Source organism: Tenrec ecaudatus, chromosome 7 (assembly GCF_050624435.1).
Source record: "Tenrec ecaudatus isolate mTenEca1 chromosome 7, mTenEca1.hap1, whole genome shotgun sequence".
NCBI lineage: Eukaryota > Metazoa > Chordata > Mammalia > Afrosoricida > Tenrecidae > Tenrec > Tenrec ecaudatus.
Genome location: NC_134536.1, coordinates 133,538,953 through 133,555,196, shown reverse-complemented (window position 1 = coordinate 133,555,196; position 16,244 = coordinate 133,538,953). Strand labels below are relative to the sequence as shown.

General features: G+C 48.7%; 1 protein-coding gene across 1 annotated transcript in view; it reads left to right on the top strand.

Annotated features, from left to right (window-relative positions):
* Nucleotides 1-16,244, top strand: part of DNAH8 (dynein axonemal heavy chain 8) — a 358,510-nt gene that overhangs the window by 283,869 nt on the left and 58,397 nt on the right. The window contains exons 83-85 of the mRNA XM_075554113.1: nucleotides 2,110-2,262; nucleotides 2,590-2,745; nucleotides 15,055-15,171. Of these exons, the coding sequence (XP_075410228.1) occupies nucleotides 2,110-2,262; nucleotides 2,590-2,745; nucleotides 15,055-15,171 (426 nt within the window). The remainder of the gene's footprint in view (nucleotides 1-2,109; nucleotides 2,263-2,589; nucleotides 2,746-15,054; nucleotides 15,172-16,244) is intronic.

The following is a 16,244-nucleotide window of genomic DNA, read 5'->3' as shown; positions in this document are numbered from 1 at the left end:
ACTTACACAGTTGATGTATGTATGGATTGTGATAAGAGTTGTATGAGCCCCCAATAAAATGATTAAAAAAGAAAAAGAATGACATCTTTCCAGGGAAAACAATCACACGCACAGACATGCACACACACACACACACACACACACACACACACCATGAACAGCCGTGTGGCTACCTTGGTGGACATCAGAATTAGGATGAAGCTGATAAGCGATTCCATTACTTCTGGCCCGAAGATGGGGAGCCCGAGCACAGCACAAAACAAAACTGGAGGTGTGGGTGATCTGGCGATGATGTCTGTCACCCCATTGGCCACCATGGTCCATTTGGCTGATCTGGCTGACTAGGCCAATGTCTCCTTCCTCCCTCACTACTCCATGCGCATCCCTCCCAAAGCTGCAAGCTCGATAGAAGAGGACAACCTTCCCCCATAGAAGGAGGACCGTCCTTCGGCCGAGGGTATACAAATCCGAGTAGCTGACTCCCCTGCCAGAACCTCCAAACAGGCTCTCAGAACAAAATGTGTCTAAAAGACACAGAAGGATCCCTGGTGGGATAGTAGGTTAAGCATTGGGCTACTAATTGCAAGGTCAGCAGTTCAAACGCACTATCTACATCTTTGAAGGCATGCCGCATGGGCATTAACTTGATTTGTTGCATTCAGCGTATTGTATCTGACCTAGTGTTATAAGGAACTCTGATGGCGTAGTGGCTAAAGTGCCCAGCTGATAACCCAGAGGTGGGCGGTTCAAACCCACCAGCCACTCCATATGAGAACCATGTGGCCATTTGCTTTCATAAACCTTTCCAAACTTGGAAACCTTATGGGGCAGTTCTACTCTGTCCAAGAAGTATCCAATGAGTTGGAAGAGAGTCCACTGAAATGGATTTGGTTGGGCACAAGTTCGTTTTAGAAAACAACACAAAACACAATTCAAGAGTCAATTCTGGCTGATCATTGGTACGTGGTTAAGAAATGATACTCTCCCGTTGTTAAGGTCGATTTATCAAGCATTTAGATCGTCCTTTCCAAGTTCATGGTTTCAGGAATAAATGGGAAGAATGATGGCAGAGTCAAAGTCAGCCTGACGGTTGCAAATGTCATTGACTTTGTAGTTCTCAACGTTCATGCGCTACTGTATCTTCCTTGGATTTGTGGTGAATCAGTTCTGATTTACCGATTCGATGAGGAGCCCTAGTGGTGCTGTGCGTTGGGCATTTGGGCTGTTAACTGAAAGTCTGGTGGTTCAGGCCCACGAGCCACTCCACAGCAGAAAAACGAGGCTGTCTTGTTCCACAGAGATTTGCACCCTTGGAAACGTACATTACTCTGTGTGTGGCACCAGGGCCCCGGTGTGTGGTCTTGGACTAAGTAGTGGTTTGGTTTGAGGTTTATGCCAGCACAATATACCGGCTCTTGCAGCTCAGGCAAACAAAACAAGCCAACTCACTGCCACGGGGTCCGTTCTTACGCACAGCAACCTTGTAGGACAGAGTTGAACTGTCCCCGTGGGTTTCAGAGGCTCGACCCGGTGGGGGAGGGGGCCCCGGGGGGGAAGCCTCATCTTTCTCCTGCAGAGCCTCTCTGAACTCAACTCTCAACTGCCATAAAGCTGATTCCGACTCCCAGCAACGCTCTAGCAAGAGTAGACTTGTCCGCGTGGAAAGCCTCGTCTTTCTCTGTGGGCGCGGCTGGTGGGTTCAAACTGCTCACTTCGCAGTTAGCAGCTCCTTACTCTGCAGTGTAGCCAGCACCACGCAGGGACAAACTCCAAAATACTCATTCCCACCGTTAGATGGCGGACACACTGTACCGCCACCAGTCTGGCTGCAGGTTTTCCTTTCTGTTCCCTTCGGAACCAGGGGTGGCAGAACACAATCATTTTGAATCCATTTGGTTCCCAGGGAAGCAGCTTGGACTAGTTGCAGAAAGGAGGATCATATTGACACGTATGTTGTAAAAAGAACGATGTGCTCCGAATATACTATTTGTAAGCTCTAACCAACATTTAAAAGGGGGGAAGAAGCCTTTTTAATTCTTGTTAAAACCATAGTAAAAAAAATAAATAAAATGTGAAAAATATAAAAGCGACATCCTTTTGTGGCTACAGGGTGGTTGGGTCTTACTGCAAAACTGTCACCTTGGCCTGGAATTCATGGAAGAATTGCTGGAGACCATCATTACCTCAGAAGCCATAGACGAGTCTTTCCGCGTGTGGATCACCACCGAGCCTCACGACCGATTTCCAATTACGTTGCTTCAGGTTTGCTGAGATCGGTCCCTTTCCACTTGGGGGGCGGGGGTGAGAAGCAAGGGAGTACCAGGGCCATTCCTGAAAGAGGAAAGCAGAGGGGAATGGGGGACTGATAAAGAGTCTAAACTCATACACAACCATCACCCACCTCTGCCCTGTCGCCTGCAAGCTCCCCTACAAAGTCCAGCCAGGGGCTTGGGCAGAATTCCTGCGCATGAAGGCTTTGTGGGGCAGTTGGGGGGGGGGGGTGTCCGTGTGCTTCCGCCCCGGGGGGCCATGTCTCCCCTCTTTACCGTTGTCTGCAGAGACTAAGCAACTGTGTGCTTTTCCTGCCAGAGTTCCCTCAAGTTCACCAATGAGCCTCCGCAAGGGGTGCGCGCGGGCTTGAAGAGGACCTTTGCCGGCATCAACCAGGACCTTCTGGACATCAGCAATCTGCCCATGTGGAAGCCCATGCTCTACACGGTGGCGTTCCTCCACTCCACAGTGCAGGTGAGTTCCGGAAAGTCCCCTCCCATCCCCCTGAGGCACGGCCACCCACTCGCGGGTCCCTCCACCGCTGTTGTCCTTCCCCTCAAAGCGCTTCCCCACCTCCCGGGCATGTGGCTGCGTGTTGGTTTAGCGGTTCCCCTGCCCTGTCCCCCACAGCCACCCTGCCCCCAATAGCTTGAGTGTCAGAGTCTCAAGGCAGTGCCCTGGTCCCGTTTTGGTTGCTGGTACTATTGGTGGCAGGCCTCAGTAAAGAATTCTCAAAATCCAAACGCCCACGATTACATCCATTCTGACCCATAGCGACCCTGCAGGACAGGGTAGAGCTGCCCCCCGTGGGCTTCCAAGGCCGTCAGTCTTTATGGGAGTAGAGACTAGAGAGCCTCCTCTTTCTCCCATGGAGCCGCTGGTGGTTTCAAATTGCTGGCCTTGCGGTTTGCAGCCCAGCTGGTTTCCATTACATCTCCTTTCAGTGAAGATTTACAGTTTTGGAAACCGGCAGTTCTACCCTGACCTACAGGGCCGCTGTGAGTTTGAACTGGCAAGTCTGGTGGTGGTTCAAGGACCGTGGGGGCACACGCGGTTTGTGGTAGACTACCAGGATAAAGGGTAGCTTTCAAGAGTACTGCAGAAGAAAGGCCTGGTAGTCTGCCTCCATAGAGACCACAGACAAGAAAACCCTAGGGAGGAAGTTCTACTCTCTAACAGATGGTGGGCTGAAAAGAAGGTTGTGTTGTCTTGTGTTGTGTCTTGTTCCTCCCCCTTGCTGCCCCCTGCCTCACTATTTGAAAGCTGGATGGTTTTAATGAAGGAGGCATGGTGGAACCATGGTCAGGAACACCCTTATAACACAGTCGGTGTTTGGTTCACACCCACCAGTGGGTCTGAGGAAGAAAGACCTGGTGGTCCGTCAGTTCCCATCAAGGTCACATTCCACCCTGTCTTATAGGGTCGTCAGAATGGCACTCAACCACAACACATTAAAGCTGTTGATTCCTTTCTTGGTCTCACAGAGAGCTGAGGAACCCCTTTAATGCCTCCCCACATTCCTTTCTTCCCTGAGGCTGATTCTTGGGGTGAAGCGTGAAACAAACTTACAGCCTGCCCCTGCATCCAGGCTTCTAGCCCAACAGTGGGGTGGGGATTTATCCTCAGCCCAGAACATACTGGGCGCGTTTACCCTCCGGCTCTTTCCTAACCACTTTCTTGGGATCGTGCTGCCCGATAGACAAGGCTGTATAGAGACGACAGCTGGCGTTTTACCTGCCCCCCAGCCCCAAGAGAGTGAATGCCTGGTCCAATGGTATGTGAGATTTTCATGAGTCTTTCGTGGCCCTTGCATGTTAAACGACAGCTCTCATGTCCCTTGCAGCCTTTGTCACATGTCTGTCTCTTGGAATTGTTCGTTTTTTCAGCCTTATCACACTCTAATGCAAATATTGCTTTAGCTCATATTTAATTCCAAGTTCACAAATAATATATTTTATGACTCTGTCCCCAGTGGCAATGATTCAACTCTTCCCCTGTGTTTATCCTGGGAGCTGATTGGAGGCAGTTTCCATATGGCCAGTGTGGCGTTTTCCGTGGCCATTAGCCAAGTATTAAACAGGAAGAAGAGCCACGGGCCCGTGGATAAGGCCCAGGGCAGAAGGGTGCCTGCCCTGAATAGTGCAGGCATTGGGGTTAAACGGGAGGGGATAGAATTACCTTGACTGCTCAGGTCAGGTTGAGCATCTCTCATAATCAAATTTGTAGTGTCAGGAAGAACACTGAACCGAGAGGCTGCCTGCATTTCCCATTCACGTGAAATCAATTTGCTGTGTGGTCTTGGTCTGTCATATCCCCCAAATGGCCTCTGTTTCCCAAACTGTATGGTTTAGAAACAGAGGGTTTTCCCACTTCTAAAATTCTACTAGCAAGTTCTATGACTACAAAGGGATTCTAAAGAACTCGGGGATATTTTCCTCTGTCCTGTTCCAGCAATTTCAGAAATGTTTATGGCACTATCGCCTCAAAAAAAATCCCTTTTATTTGGTTAGTACAGAACTTGCTGGACAGAAAAACCCAGCATCCTTTAATACTCAAAAAGGACCCCTGGTGGCATAGTGGTTACAGGATGGGCTGCTAACTGCAAGATCAGCAGTTCAAAACCACCAGCCACTCCATGGAAGAACAACAGGGCTTTCTACTCCTTCCAAGAGCTCCAGTCTTGGAAACGCACATGGGGCAGTTCCACCCTGTTCTGTAGAACCGCTAGGAGTCAGTATCAACATGACGGCTGCGAGTTTCAGTGTTTTAATCTCCAAGTATGATCCTGGAACAGCATCAACATCAGTATTTGTGTTCGTCTGGGTTGACTAGAGAAATAAATCCAGGACCCTCATATATATGGAAGATAGCATCCCAGCCCAGTCCAGATCAAATCTATAAGTCTGACATTAGCCCATATGTCCAATACTAATTCATAAATTCCTCTTTAGACTCACACAGCCATGCAATAATGCCGAAGGCAGGAAGATCGCAGGCCAGTGGGTGGGAAGTCTTGTGGATCCAGTGGCGGTAGAAGGATCTCAGCGCTAGTGTGGGTCTCCATGTGGCTCCTCCAGCTCCAGGGCTCTGGCTCCATCAGTGTGTCTCCATGTCAACAGGAATGTCTTGCAGAGAAACAAAGCAGAGTCTGTCTGTGTCCCACCTCCAGTGAGCTATTTATCTCCTTAGCACCTCCAAATGAGGTCATCAAGGTTCAACCTGATTGACAGGCTAAACTCCACCCCATTCACTCTTAATAGTCTCAAGTTGACAACAGAGTATGTGAACCACAGTATTGAATAAGAGCTGGCTAGAAATGCAGACTCTCGGGCCCTATCCCAGACCTCCTCAGTCAGAATCTGCATCTTAACAAGGTGCCCAAGTGATCCTTGTGCACTTTGTAGTTTGAGACACAATTCCTTTTGGAAGGAATGTTTTGGATTGAATAGAGTTTGATATATTCGTATTTTAATTCTATCCCCAGCACTGGGCACAATAACCTGATTTGTGAGCTGACCGATTGCTTCTGTCAAATTAACATAGATACCCCTTGCTTTCACATACAAATGTGATGAATATATTTGTCCTTGCAGAGGCTGGGGAAAAGAACAGGGAATTGGTTCATGTCATGTAATCTGAAGCTTCCAAGCTAGGGAGGAGTTCCTACTGGAGTCCAGGACACACCGGACAGTGAAGCAAACACCTCAACACCATTCCTTTCACTGAATCTTCTTGTTGTTTGGTGCAGTGGAGTTGGTTCCAACTCATAGCAACCAATCCTATGTAACACCAATCACAACGCTATCTGGTCTTGCCCCAAGTCCCCATGTTGCAGCCACTGTGGAAATCCATCTAATTGGAAGACCTTCCTCTTTTCACTGACTTTTTAACATTTTTTAACCAAGTATCATGTGTTTCCTTAAGGGTCTCCCTCACAGCCATCGGACAATGCTGACTCACAGCGACCCTGTGGGTTTCTGAGACAGTAACTGTTGACGGGAATAGAGAGCTCAGTCTTTCTACTGCAGAGCTGCTGGTGGTTTCGAACTGCTGACCATGAGGATTGCAGTGCAACAGATAGCCACTGCACCACCAGGGCTCCTTTTAAGGGACTGGACCCCTCTAGTAATATGTGAGCAAACCCTCACCATCCTTACTTTGAGGGAGTATTCTGTCTGGACTTGTCTCCAGACAGATCCGTGCCTTCCGCTGGAAGTCCATGGGCTCGTCAACCAACTTCGCCAACACCACGACCCACGGGCATCCATTATCCTTTAGTTCTCCTGATTTGGTGACAACGCTGAGACTCAAGAATCTCATTTCACTTGGTCCCACAATCGACACCCACGGAAGCAGTGGTCAAGAAATCACACATATGCATTGGGCATATATGTGGCAAAAGACCTCGAAGTGTGAAAAGCAAAGATGTCACTGTGAGGACCAAGGTTTGCCCTGACCCAAAGTCTCCTTCCTTTCCATCCCACTTCACATGCACGTGGATGCTGGAGAGTGAACCTGGGCTTGGCGATATGCCATCATCTCACCCCAGTTAACGGCATGAAGTGTTATGTGAACCCTACTTCTGCTGCTGAGAGCAAAATGAGCACCCCTTCTGTCCCATCACAGTGACACCGGGTGAGCTAGACCCCCATGGCACTGCCCCATTTTCCGAAGTACCCCAAGTTCTCTGCCTTTGATGGGGTGCTGCTTTACCACCCAATTTTGTGGAAATGATGTACATTTTCCTTCTCTGGCAGATGTCTGCCTTACACAGGTTCTGACTCACACAGGTTTTGCTGTATTAAGGAAAGGGGAAGGAGTCGGGGTGAGTCAAGGACAACTCTGGGTTAGAAATGTAGTCGAAGGGGGAGTTTCTTTGGTCATTGCCACAAGACCAGGCTTACCCAATTGGAGGCCAGGGAACTTGTAGAGAGGCACAAGGCAACTCTGAAGGAGCTCTGCTGGTTCCACGGCCCCCACTGGCTTCCTTCTTCCTCAGCTACTGTGACCTCTCCTCCAGGAGCTTCCCATCCATGTAGGCTAGCCAGCAGCCTCCCTGTGGGAAGCTGTGCCCCTGCAGGGGGATGACATCTCTGCCATGCCACCCAGTCCCTCGGAGCACCCCAGGTGAGACACTGACCATCCAGGTCACCAGAGCATGCCTTATCCGGTTTGCTCCCCACTCATCCTCCTGATGAGAAACCACAGGGAAACTTCTTTGTGGCCTCAACGCAGTCTCTGCAGCTGCCTGGAGATCTCGGGGCAAGCTGGCAGCCATCGGTTGGGGTTTCCATGTTCAACATGGGTCCTTCCAAAGTGTTGGTGTTTGGAAACAGAAACCAAATGTTTAGTGTCCTCTCAACACCTCCACCCCAACCCTCACTGAAAAAAAAAACAAGAAACAAAAATATCTCACAACTAAATCCATTCCTGGCCAGGTGATCCAAGACCTGTCTTCCCACAGTCTTGTGGGTGGACTTCAAACTCCACCCTTTCCATGGACAGCGAGCTCCACACTAACTCTGCCTCCTGAGGGACTCTGGAGAAGGCCGGACCAATGGCTGTGTCAGAGTTAGCGTCGATGCTCAGTCCACCTTGCTTTATTTGAGCTGAGCATTGGGCATCCAGGCAATGATTCCCTCCCCGTGCTTGGGCCCTTCTCCCAGGAGGTTGAGGAGAAGGAGCCAGATGGGGTTGGCCTCAGATGTTTTTTTAAAAAACTCCCCACGTATTTCAAATATGCAACTAGATGGAAAATAACCACCAAACCTTGCCACTGGCCTTCAGGCAAGAAGCTTCGGTCATTTTTAACCTTCTTTTTGTGGTTTAGATTTTATCTCCCCATCGCCTTGTTTTTGCTGACACTCAGTTGGAGTCATTGGTCAGCATCTCCATGGTCTGCCGTGGCAGCTACAAACTTAGAGACTGTAACCGTGACTCTTAGCAACAGTGGAAATATTCATGAGGAATGGTAGCCTCAGCGGGGTCCACAGTGCATAAGGACTCCCTCTTTATTAAAAAGAGAGAGACAAGACAAGACTCTCTTAGTGTGATTTGGGTTTACAACGCGTACAGAGCATTTTCCATTCAACAATTCATACACGCTTTGCTCCGTGATGTTAACTGCACTCTCCCCAGTGCTGACAGCATCATCCATCTCTCTCCTCCCATGTTGGCTTAGGTTGGGTTCTTTGGGGGAAACAGGAGAAGTGCTGCTTGTATGGGTGGCATATAGAAAGAGATTGATACCAAGAATGGTTCACCTGCTTGTGGAAGCAGGGAAGTCCAATCCGGTTCCAAGTCAGGCTTCTCCGGACTCATGAAAGCTGGAGAACAGGGGGCAGGGATGACGAAGCAGAGCCAGCGAGGGGCACAGGCTGGCAGATGCAGAGATAATATGAATCCGAAGTCGGCCAAATGAATCCACAGTTGGTAGTCCGCTGGCAGCCCCCAGGCTTGGTAGATGACTCAACAGGAGATCTGGCATCCAGATGCAAGACTCAGCCCCAGCAGATGGTGAAGAGCCAAGGAGGAGTCTACTCTGCCTGGTCTTTCTCTCTCACATACAAAAAACCACATGCCCAGGGACATAGCCCCAAGCTGTGATCCTATTGGTAGCCTGGGCTCCGCCCCTGCCCTTACCCAGGAGTGTCCAGGAGGCATAACCCCTAACCATGACAAATACATTTCTCATTGCATGCTGCCCTTCTTTCCCATACCTTCCTGCCTTATGAACTTGTCTCTGATGGTCTTGTGATCTACAGAGTGCTTGCCTCCCTGGTGGTGTTGCTCCTCTTGTAAGACCAGCCCTGGAGTTCAGTGGCAGGTGACTCTGGCAACAGAAAAGTGGGTGAAGGGAGACATCAGACTGTAAAACATGATAAAATACTAATAATTTATAAACTGTCAAGGGTTCATGAGGGGGTGGTGGGGAGGGAAGGGGAAAATGAGCTGATACCAAGGGCTCAAGTAGAAAGCAAATGTTTTGAGAATGATGATGGCAACACATGTACACATGTGCTTGATACAATGGATGGATGGATTGCATACGAGTTGTATGAGCCCCCAATAAAATGATTTTAAAAAGAACAACAACAGGCAACAAAAACAAACATAAAAGAAAGGTGACTCTAGGCTATAGTCTCAGGGATCTCACCAATTTATATGTGGCATGGTTTTCCCCCCCATGATTTTGAGTTTTATTCCAAAATTTTCTACAACTCCCTCGTGGCTCTTCTGTTGAGGTCTCTTTTTGAGGGAGCGGTCGTGGTCACTGCTCACCGTCTTGTTCCTCTGGTCTCAGGGCCATGCAGGCTTCAGTTCCTGTGCCCTTGACCACTCTGGACCGTGGCCCTGCTTCTTGTTCGCTGCACTGTTTTTGATTCCACACCAAGAGAGGCCCATGGCTGTGTGAGGTTTCTGGGATGGTTTGCCTCGGTTCTTGCTTCTCAATGTTCTTGCTTCTCACATGGCGGAAGCCCTTTTGTCAATCCAAGTCACTTTTAGAGGGAAAGGGAAGTCTCAGATGGGACACGCCATCTCTGGAATGCGTGCAAGGCCGCGCGGGAACTGAGCGAGAGTTCTCCACAGAAGATGCCGCATCAGGGGAGCATGCAAGCTCCCGTGGAAGGAGTTCAGGAACGAGGGAGGGACGGGAGAGTGACTGCCCTTGGTCCCTGCTTTTTATCCCCCCTACCCTCCTTGAGGGCATGTGGCTGGGGGTATTGGCCCTGCTGAGCGGCTAAGTTCAGGTGCACCTGATGAAGTGATGTTGCTGGTGTCTAGTGTTGCCCAGGTTGACCTTCACCTGTGTCTAGGTGACGTTGGTGCCCAACTTGGATTGTCCCCCTGGGTGTCTAATGCGTGCCTGATTTCTTTCCAACCCCTTTGTTGTGGCACGGCCAGCTAAGTTTTGTTTTGCATTGGCATTCGCTGGAGAGAACTCCCTCTATCGCCCATCCTCCTTCCTGTCAGCTGTACTGTCAATGGCTACTCACAAACTTCTAAGACCCCAGTCACTCCTCACTGAAGTAGGGTACAGAACAGTGTCCTGGCGGATTATGTTGTGCCATAGGGTACAGAACAGTGTCCTGGCAGATTATGTTGTGCCAGTTGACCTTGACGTTTCCTGAGATTGTGGCCCTGAGCCCCCAGGGACCCATCAACTCATCCCCTCAAGGGGACAGTAACTCTCTTCTGTGGAGACCCATTTTAACTCCTTATTCTGATATTACAATCTGTCTATATTTGGTCTCAAAAATGCCGGGAGCATGTGATGCTTGCTACTCAGCAGAGTGCACCTTCGGCTGCAGGAAAGCTGACCCTCTGCAGCCCCCTGGAGAGTCACAGGGTGAGTGTCCCTGTGTTTGTTCATGCCGGCAGGTCCCTTCTCTTTTCAAAGATCAGCTTCAATGTCATTCTAATTAAGCACCTTTTCCAGGCTTATTGTCTGTTGCATTTTGACAGTTAATTATGTTCGCTTTCATGTTGTCCTCTTCTCACTTCTAAGTCTTATTTTCTCAAGTGGATGAAAACTTCTTGAGAACACATCTGCCCTAATATTTTTACATTGTGAGGTACATACCATGCACGGTCTCCAAATCATTAATTGGACTCAAGAGAGTTCGTATTCTCAGTGAAAGGAGGGAGAACCAACCCCAGCCCTGTTGTTGAGACCAAATGAAATCTTAGGCCTGCCTGGCTTTAGTTGATCTTGTGATCATGCCCAAGGGGTCATTCATTTTTACTCCCTGGCTTGTCACTGATACAGATCATTGAGTACCAAAATAATAATAATAATAAATAGCAAGAAAAGGAAATGCGTTCTTTTATAAACAAGACTTTGTCTCCAAATCCGCTCCCTACCCCCAAAGCGAACGAAAATAGTCCATGGCCTTAGTGAGCCAACATCCAAACGAAAAGCTGTATGTGAAGACGGATAGTCACACAAATGTGAAGCAACTCTCATCATCTGGGCAATTGTCAAACAGCACATTTTAAGGAGCAACTAAATCGCAATTGCTCGATGCATATACATGGGAGTGTTTCCAGAGAGCCAATTTAAACAGCTGCCATAATTGGAAAGAAAGAAAAAAAATTGTTTTTTTGGTTTTCATTTAGTCTCCCCTGTCTATAACTCAACATTAAAATTTACGTCAGCCACACAGGTCCAAAAAATGTTTTAGATTTGGTGTTTCTTTTTTTAAACATTAAAAACACAGGTGCCTTTCACTAATAGTCTTGTCTTTGAAGCCCGCCTCATGGAAGAAGCCCCCAGAACTAAAAGTGCGTTTCCAGATACATTGCCCGTCCACCCTCCCAAGGAATTCCATAGAGAAGGCTCACTTCCGTGTTTCTACGGTCCACTAAAAAATTAAAAACTCTGTAGGAACCTTGGAGTTGACCTCCAAGCGAGTGAGAGGGCATTCCAGGAACCATCAACTGACTGATGTTGATGGGGAAAGCACGCTTCTTCCGCTCAAGCTGCTGATGCCCATGGCCAGGCAAAAGCAGGAGGCATGCTGGTCCTGCTCAAGGCTTAAAAAGCAAAGCCAAACTAAGCCTGGGGTTTTTAAGTTGGCCCTGCATGGAGACATGCTGTGTGTCTGAATAGCACTGGACTTCCAAGGTGCCAATCGGGAGCATGGTGGGTATGCGTTGGACTGCTAACTATAAGGTCGGCAGTTTGAAACCACCAGGCACCCTGTAAAGTGTGACAGTCTCAGAACCTCACAGGGACAGTACCACCCTCTCCTATAGGAGTCACTATAAGTCAGCATCGACTTGATGGCAGCGAATTTGGATCTTTGATTGTCCAAGGTGCCAAGGATTCAATGATGTGTGTCACCTAGGGACTTCTCAAAACGTGGACCAAGAGTTTTCCAAGTGAAACAACCAAGGAAACCAATCCAGGCCATCTGCTGCTAGGATTAGGAAGCAAAAGGTCCCCAGAGAAGCAGGCACTTCTAAGAGCCAGGCTCTTCCACTTGCGCCTGGGGCTGCATGATTACTCTTCCCAGCACGATAGCACCTTCTGCTCCTTTTCAGCTTCTCTACACACAGGCGGGAGATGGCATCCCACGACTCCTGACTTCTTAAGTCGTCCTCGTTTTAAGTCCTGACAGCGATCCTGAATCCTAAATCTGAATGCCTCAGAGAAATCATCTGCTCAGGATTTGGGGCCTAGTTACCCCAAGCCTGGGTGAATTAGCTAAGGGATGAGGGTGGTCGTCACCCCGTGCAAATCTCTAATGCCTGATCACCTCACCCAGAGAAGTGCAAATCTGGCCGTGTGATGGTGTCATTTTACATGTTTGAGGGTTATGGTTATTTTTCCCTCCATCTCTTCTCCGAAATTAGAACATGTAGACCCAAAGAAACCTCTCATGGTTTGATGAATGGTTTCAAAGCATGACCTGAAACCCATCAACTAAAATACCCTTGCTTATTGAATTTCTTTTCTGGCCTCTTTATGAGCTTATCCAAACTAAAATCTATTTAAACCCATTTTTTTTTAAAGGACAACAACAAAAACCCATGGGTTTTGAGTCAGTTTCAACTCACACCAGCTAAGGACAGAGGCTTTCCACGGCTGTCGTCCTTATGGAAGCAGGCTTTGTCCCAAAGTGCAGGCTGGTAGGTTAGAGCCACGGCCGTTTCCGCTAGCAGCCCAACTCCTAATGCATTACACCACTGGGGGGTCCCTAGATTCCTTTAAGTCAGTGGTTCTCAACCTCCCTAATGCCACGACCCTTTCATACAGTTCCTCATGTGGTGGGGACCCCCCAGCCATAACATTATTTTCATTGCTCCTTCATCACTGTCATTTTACTACTATTATGAATTGTCATGTAAATACCTGATATGCAGGATATGTTTTCATTGTTACAAATTGAACATCATTAAAGCACAGGGATTCATCACAAAAACAATATGTCCTTATGTATTGTGAAATATTTATTTCTAATGACAAACAACTGAAATGCTGTCTTGAAGCATGATGTAGCATGGGTAACACTGTTCACGCAGGGTACATATATGTGGGTGTTATCTGCATGTGGGCGGACCCACCTGGAGACGATAGAGGAGCAGTGTCCCGGTTCCCAAGACCATCAAAAATATGTGTTTTCCGGTGGTCTTAGGCGACCCCTGTGAAAGGGTTTTTTTACAGCCCCACCCCCCACAGGGGTCATGCCTCACAGGTGGAGACCCGCTGCTTTAAGTGATGAGATTATTAAAACTGATCCACGGACTAGTGACAATAAGAACTGGACTAGTGTGTGAAGTCGGTGGTAATCATATGTTCTCTGGGGTGTGTGTGTGTGTGTGTGTGTGTGTGTTTTGAATTTGAACTGAGAGAAGAAGAGAGGAATAAAAAGAGAATATGTATTTAGAGGTAAAAACCCATTGGCACCGAGTAGATTCTGACTCGCGATGAGCAAACTGGGCTTGCTCTGGTGTTCAGTGGTGGCACTTTCAGAAGCAGACCAGGGCGCCTTGGGAAGACTGGAACTACCGGCCCGTTTGCGCCACCCCACGGCTCCCATAGGTAGAGGTGGAGAGCTGGTCTTATTTCTTCCTTATGTGCGTATAGGGCCTATATTTTCCCTGTGGGTCCTCATCTCTGAGCCCTGGGGCTAAATGCCTATAGGGTGATCCACATACATTGTAGACCTTCCTGAGAGGCGAGTGGTGAGTTGAGGGCAGGGACAGCTGATGGCCTGGTAACATTTGGTCTCATTTACTCGGTTTACTAAGGAGTTCTGGGGCTGTCCTGTGGGGAAGCATTGGGCTAACAGTAAGAAAACAGCAAGCTCAGTGGTCCCGGTCTACCAGCTGCTCCACAGGAGAGAGCTGAGGTGCTCTGTCCCTGTAAAGTGTTCCCGTCTCAGGAACCCCTGTGGGGATGCAGTGGGTGGACCAGACTGGATGGCAGTGGGATTTTTACATCGTTTATTTGGTGAATCACCTGTGTGTCCCTGTAAAATGATCTTCAGAATGACTAAGGCATTGGGTCGTTGCACCTGAGCCCACTTGGAGTCCTCGTGGGTAACCTGGCATGTAAAAGTTAGTCACTCTTTGGTAGGCCACGCAACCCTCGTCACTAAGTCAGAGTTAAAAACGGAGGTCCCGTGAAAATGCTGGGACAGACACATGGTGTGTCCAGTGCATACTTTTATTTTTTAAAATATGGACTTGCAAGATGACCCAGTGCAACTAGACGCATGCCTAGATTGTTTTGAAGGCCTATGATGTTTTCGCTTGAGACGCAAAGCTTCCAAGAGTCTAAAGTAGAATAAATCCATTCAACTGGTACTTAGCGAGCACTCCCCGAATTCCTGTGACTTGGCAGGGGGGGAGCCAAGGTTTCTGTTTAAAACAAAACACAGCACACCCTAAGAACTTACCATTTGGGGCCATTAAAGGATCGTTTTTAAATGGCTGTTGTTTAAAATAAATAAATAAATAAAATGGCTGTTGTTGCCAGTCACCACCAGTCAATCCCCACGGCGGTGACCCTGTGCGTGCAGGGTGACAGAGTGAACTGCTCCCCCCCCAGTTTGTCCAGAAGCAAATTCCCAGGCCTGTTTGCGGAGACACTCAGGGTGGGTTCAAACTGCCAGCCTTTGGGCCAGGAGCGGTGCAAAGGAACTCCCCGTAAAACGATTTCAAGTTATGTCCAGCCAGCAGCCTTAATCTTGCTCTACTTTCATCATAAAGAGGGGGCGGGGCCTGCAAATAATATGTTAAAACCCACACGGCGCTTGCTTTGGTGTCTCTAAGGAACGGCGCAAATTTGGCCCCTTGGGATGGAATATCCCCTATGAATTCAATTCTGCCGACTTCACCGCCAGCGTCCAGTTTATTCAGAATCACCTTGATGAATGCGATATTAAAAAGGTGAGTGACATGGGGTTTCTTTTGTTCCCGCTTTGATCGCTCCCCTGAAACAAGGATTCATAGAGTCATTTTTCAGCCTTTGGTATGTAGGGAACTTGCTGGAACACCTCCCCTCCTCTCCTCGCCCACGGGCCTGCTCCTCTCGTCCTGCGGTTTTACTGGACCTGCGATTTCCATTCGGACTTGAACTGTAACGGTGCATGCAGACTCTTAGCTCCTTCCTTCCTATTTGCTCTGTCTACACACACACACACACACACACACACACACACACACACACACACACACACACACACACACCTCTAGGCCAGCCATCTGTGAAGAAACCCAGGCTCATTGTGTTACCAAATACCACCGCCTTGGACGCCTTGTCAGTGGTTCTCAACCTTCCTCCGGCCGCAACCCTTTAATCCAGTTCCTCATGGTGGCGGGCCCCCCCCCAACCGTAACATTATTTCCCTTGCTACTTCATCACTGTCATTTTCCTACTGTCGCGACTCGGGCGACCCCTGTGAAAGGGTCGTGAGCCCCAGGTTGAGAACCGCCGCGTTAAATAAAATGTCATCCATGCCTTAAAAGTCAGCAGGTCGCTCCCACGGCTCAGCTGACCTTTCGGCTCACACATCCCCATGGATGTCAGCGCTTGTGTTTGAAGGACCTCAGCTCCATCCTTATGCATCTGTGAGGTGTCGGCACGCCCACTTTATTCATGAGGGAACAGACTAGAGAATCAGAGCCTTCTTCAAAACCCTAGAAGTAAACCTGCAAACCCAGCTGCCCATAGAATGGATTGGTAACCTGGCTTCTCCCGGTCTTGGGCAAGTGGATGAGCATCTCAAAGCCTCAGTTTCCCCATCAATAAAATGGCTGTTGTGTCTGTGAACACTGAAAGAGAGGATTTGGGCAGGTGCGGCATCTACTGCTGCGTTTATAAGGGCTTAATAGATACCAGTGTCTTTCTGCCTCCTACTCCCTTCCTTCAAGTCTCCTCATATGAGCCCACAGTAGGTCTACAAGGTGAACAAGAAAATGCAGTAGCTGAATGATGACGGAGAGCCACGATGGATTTATCC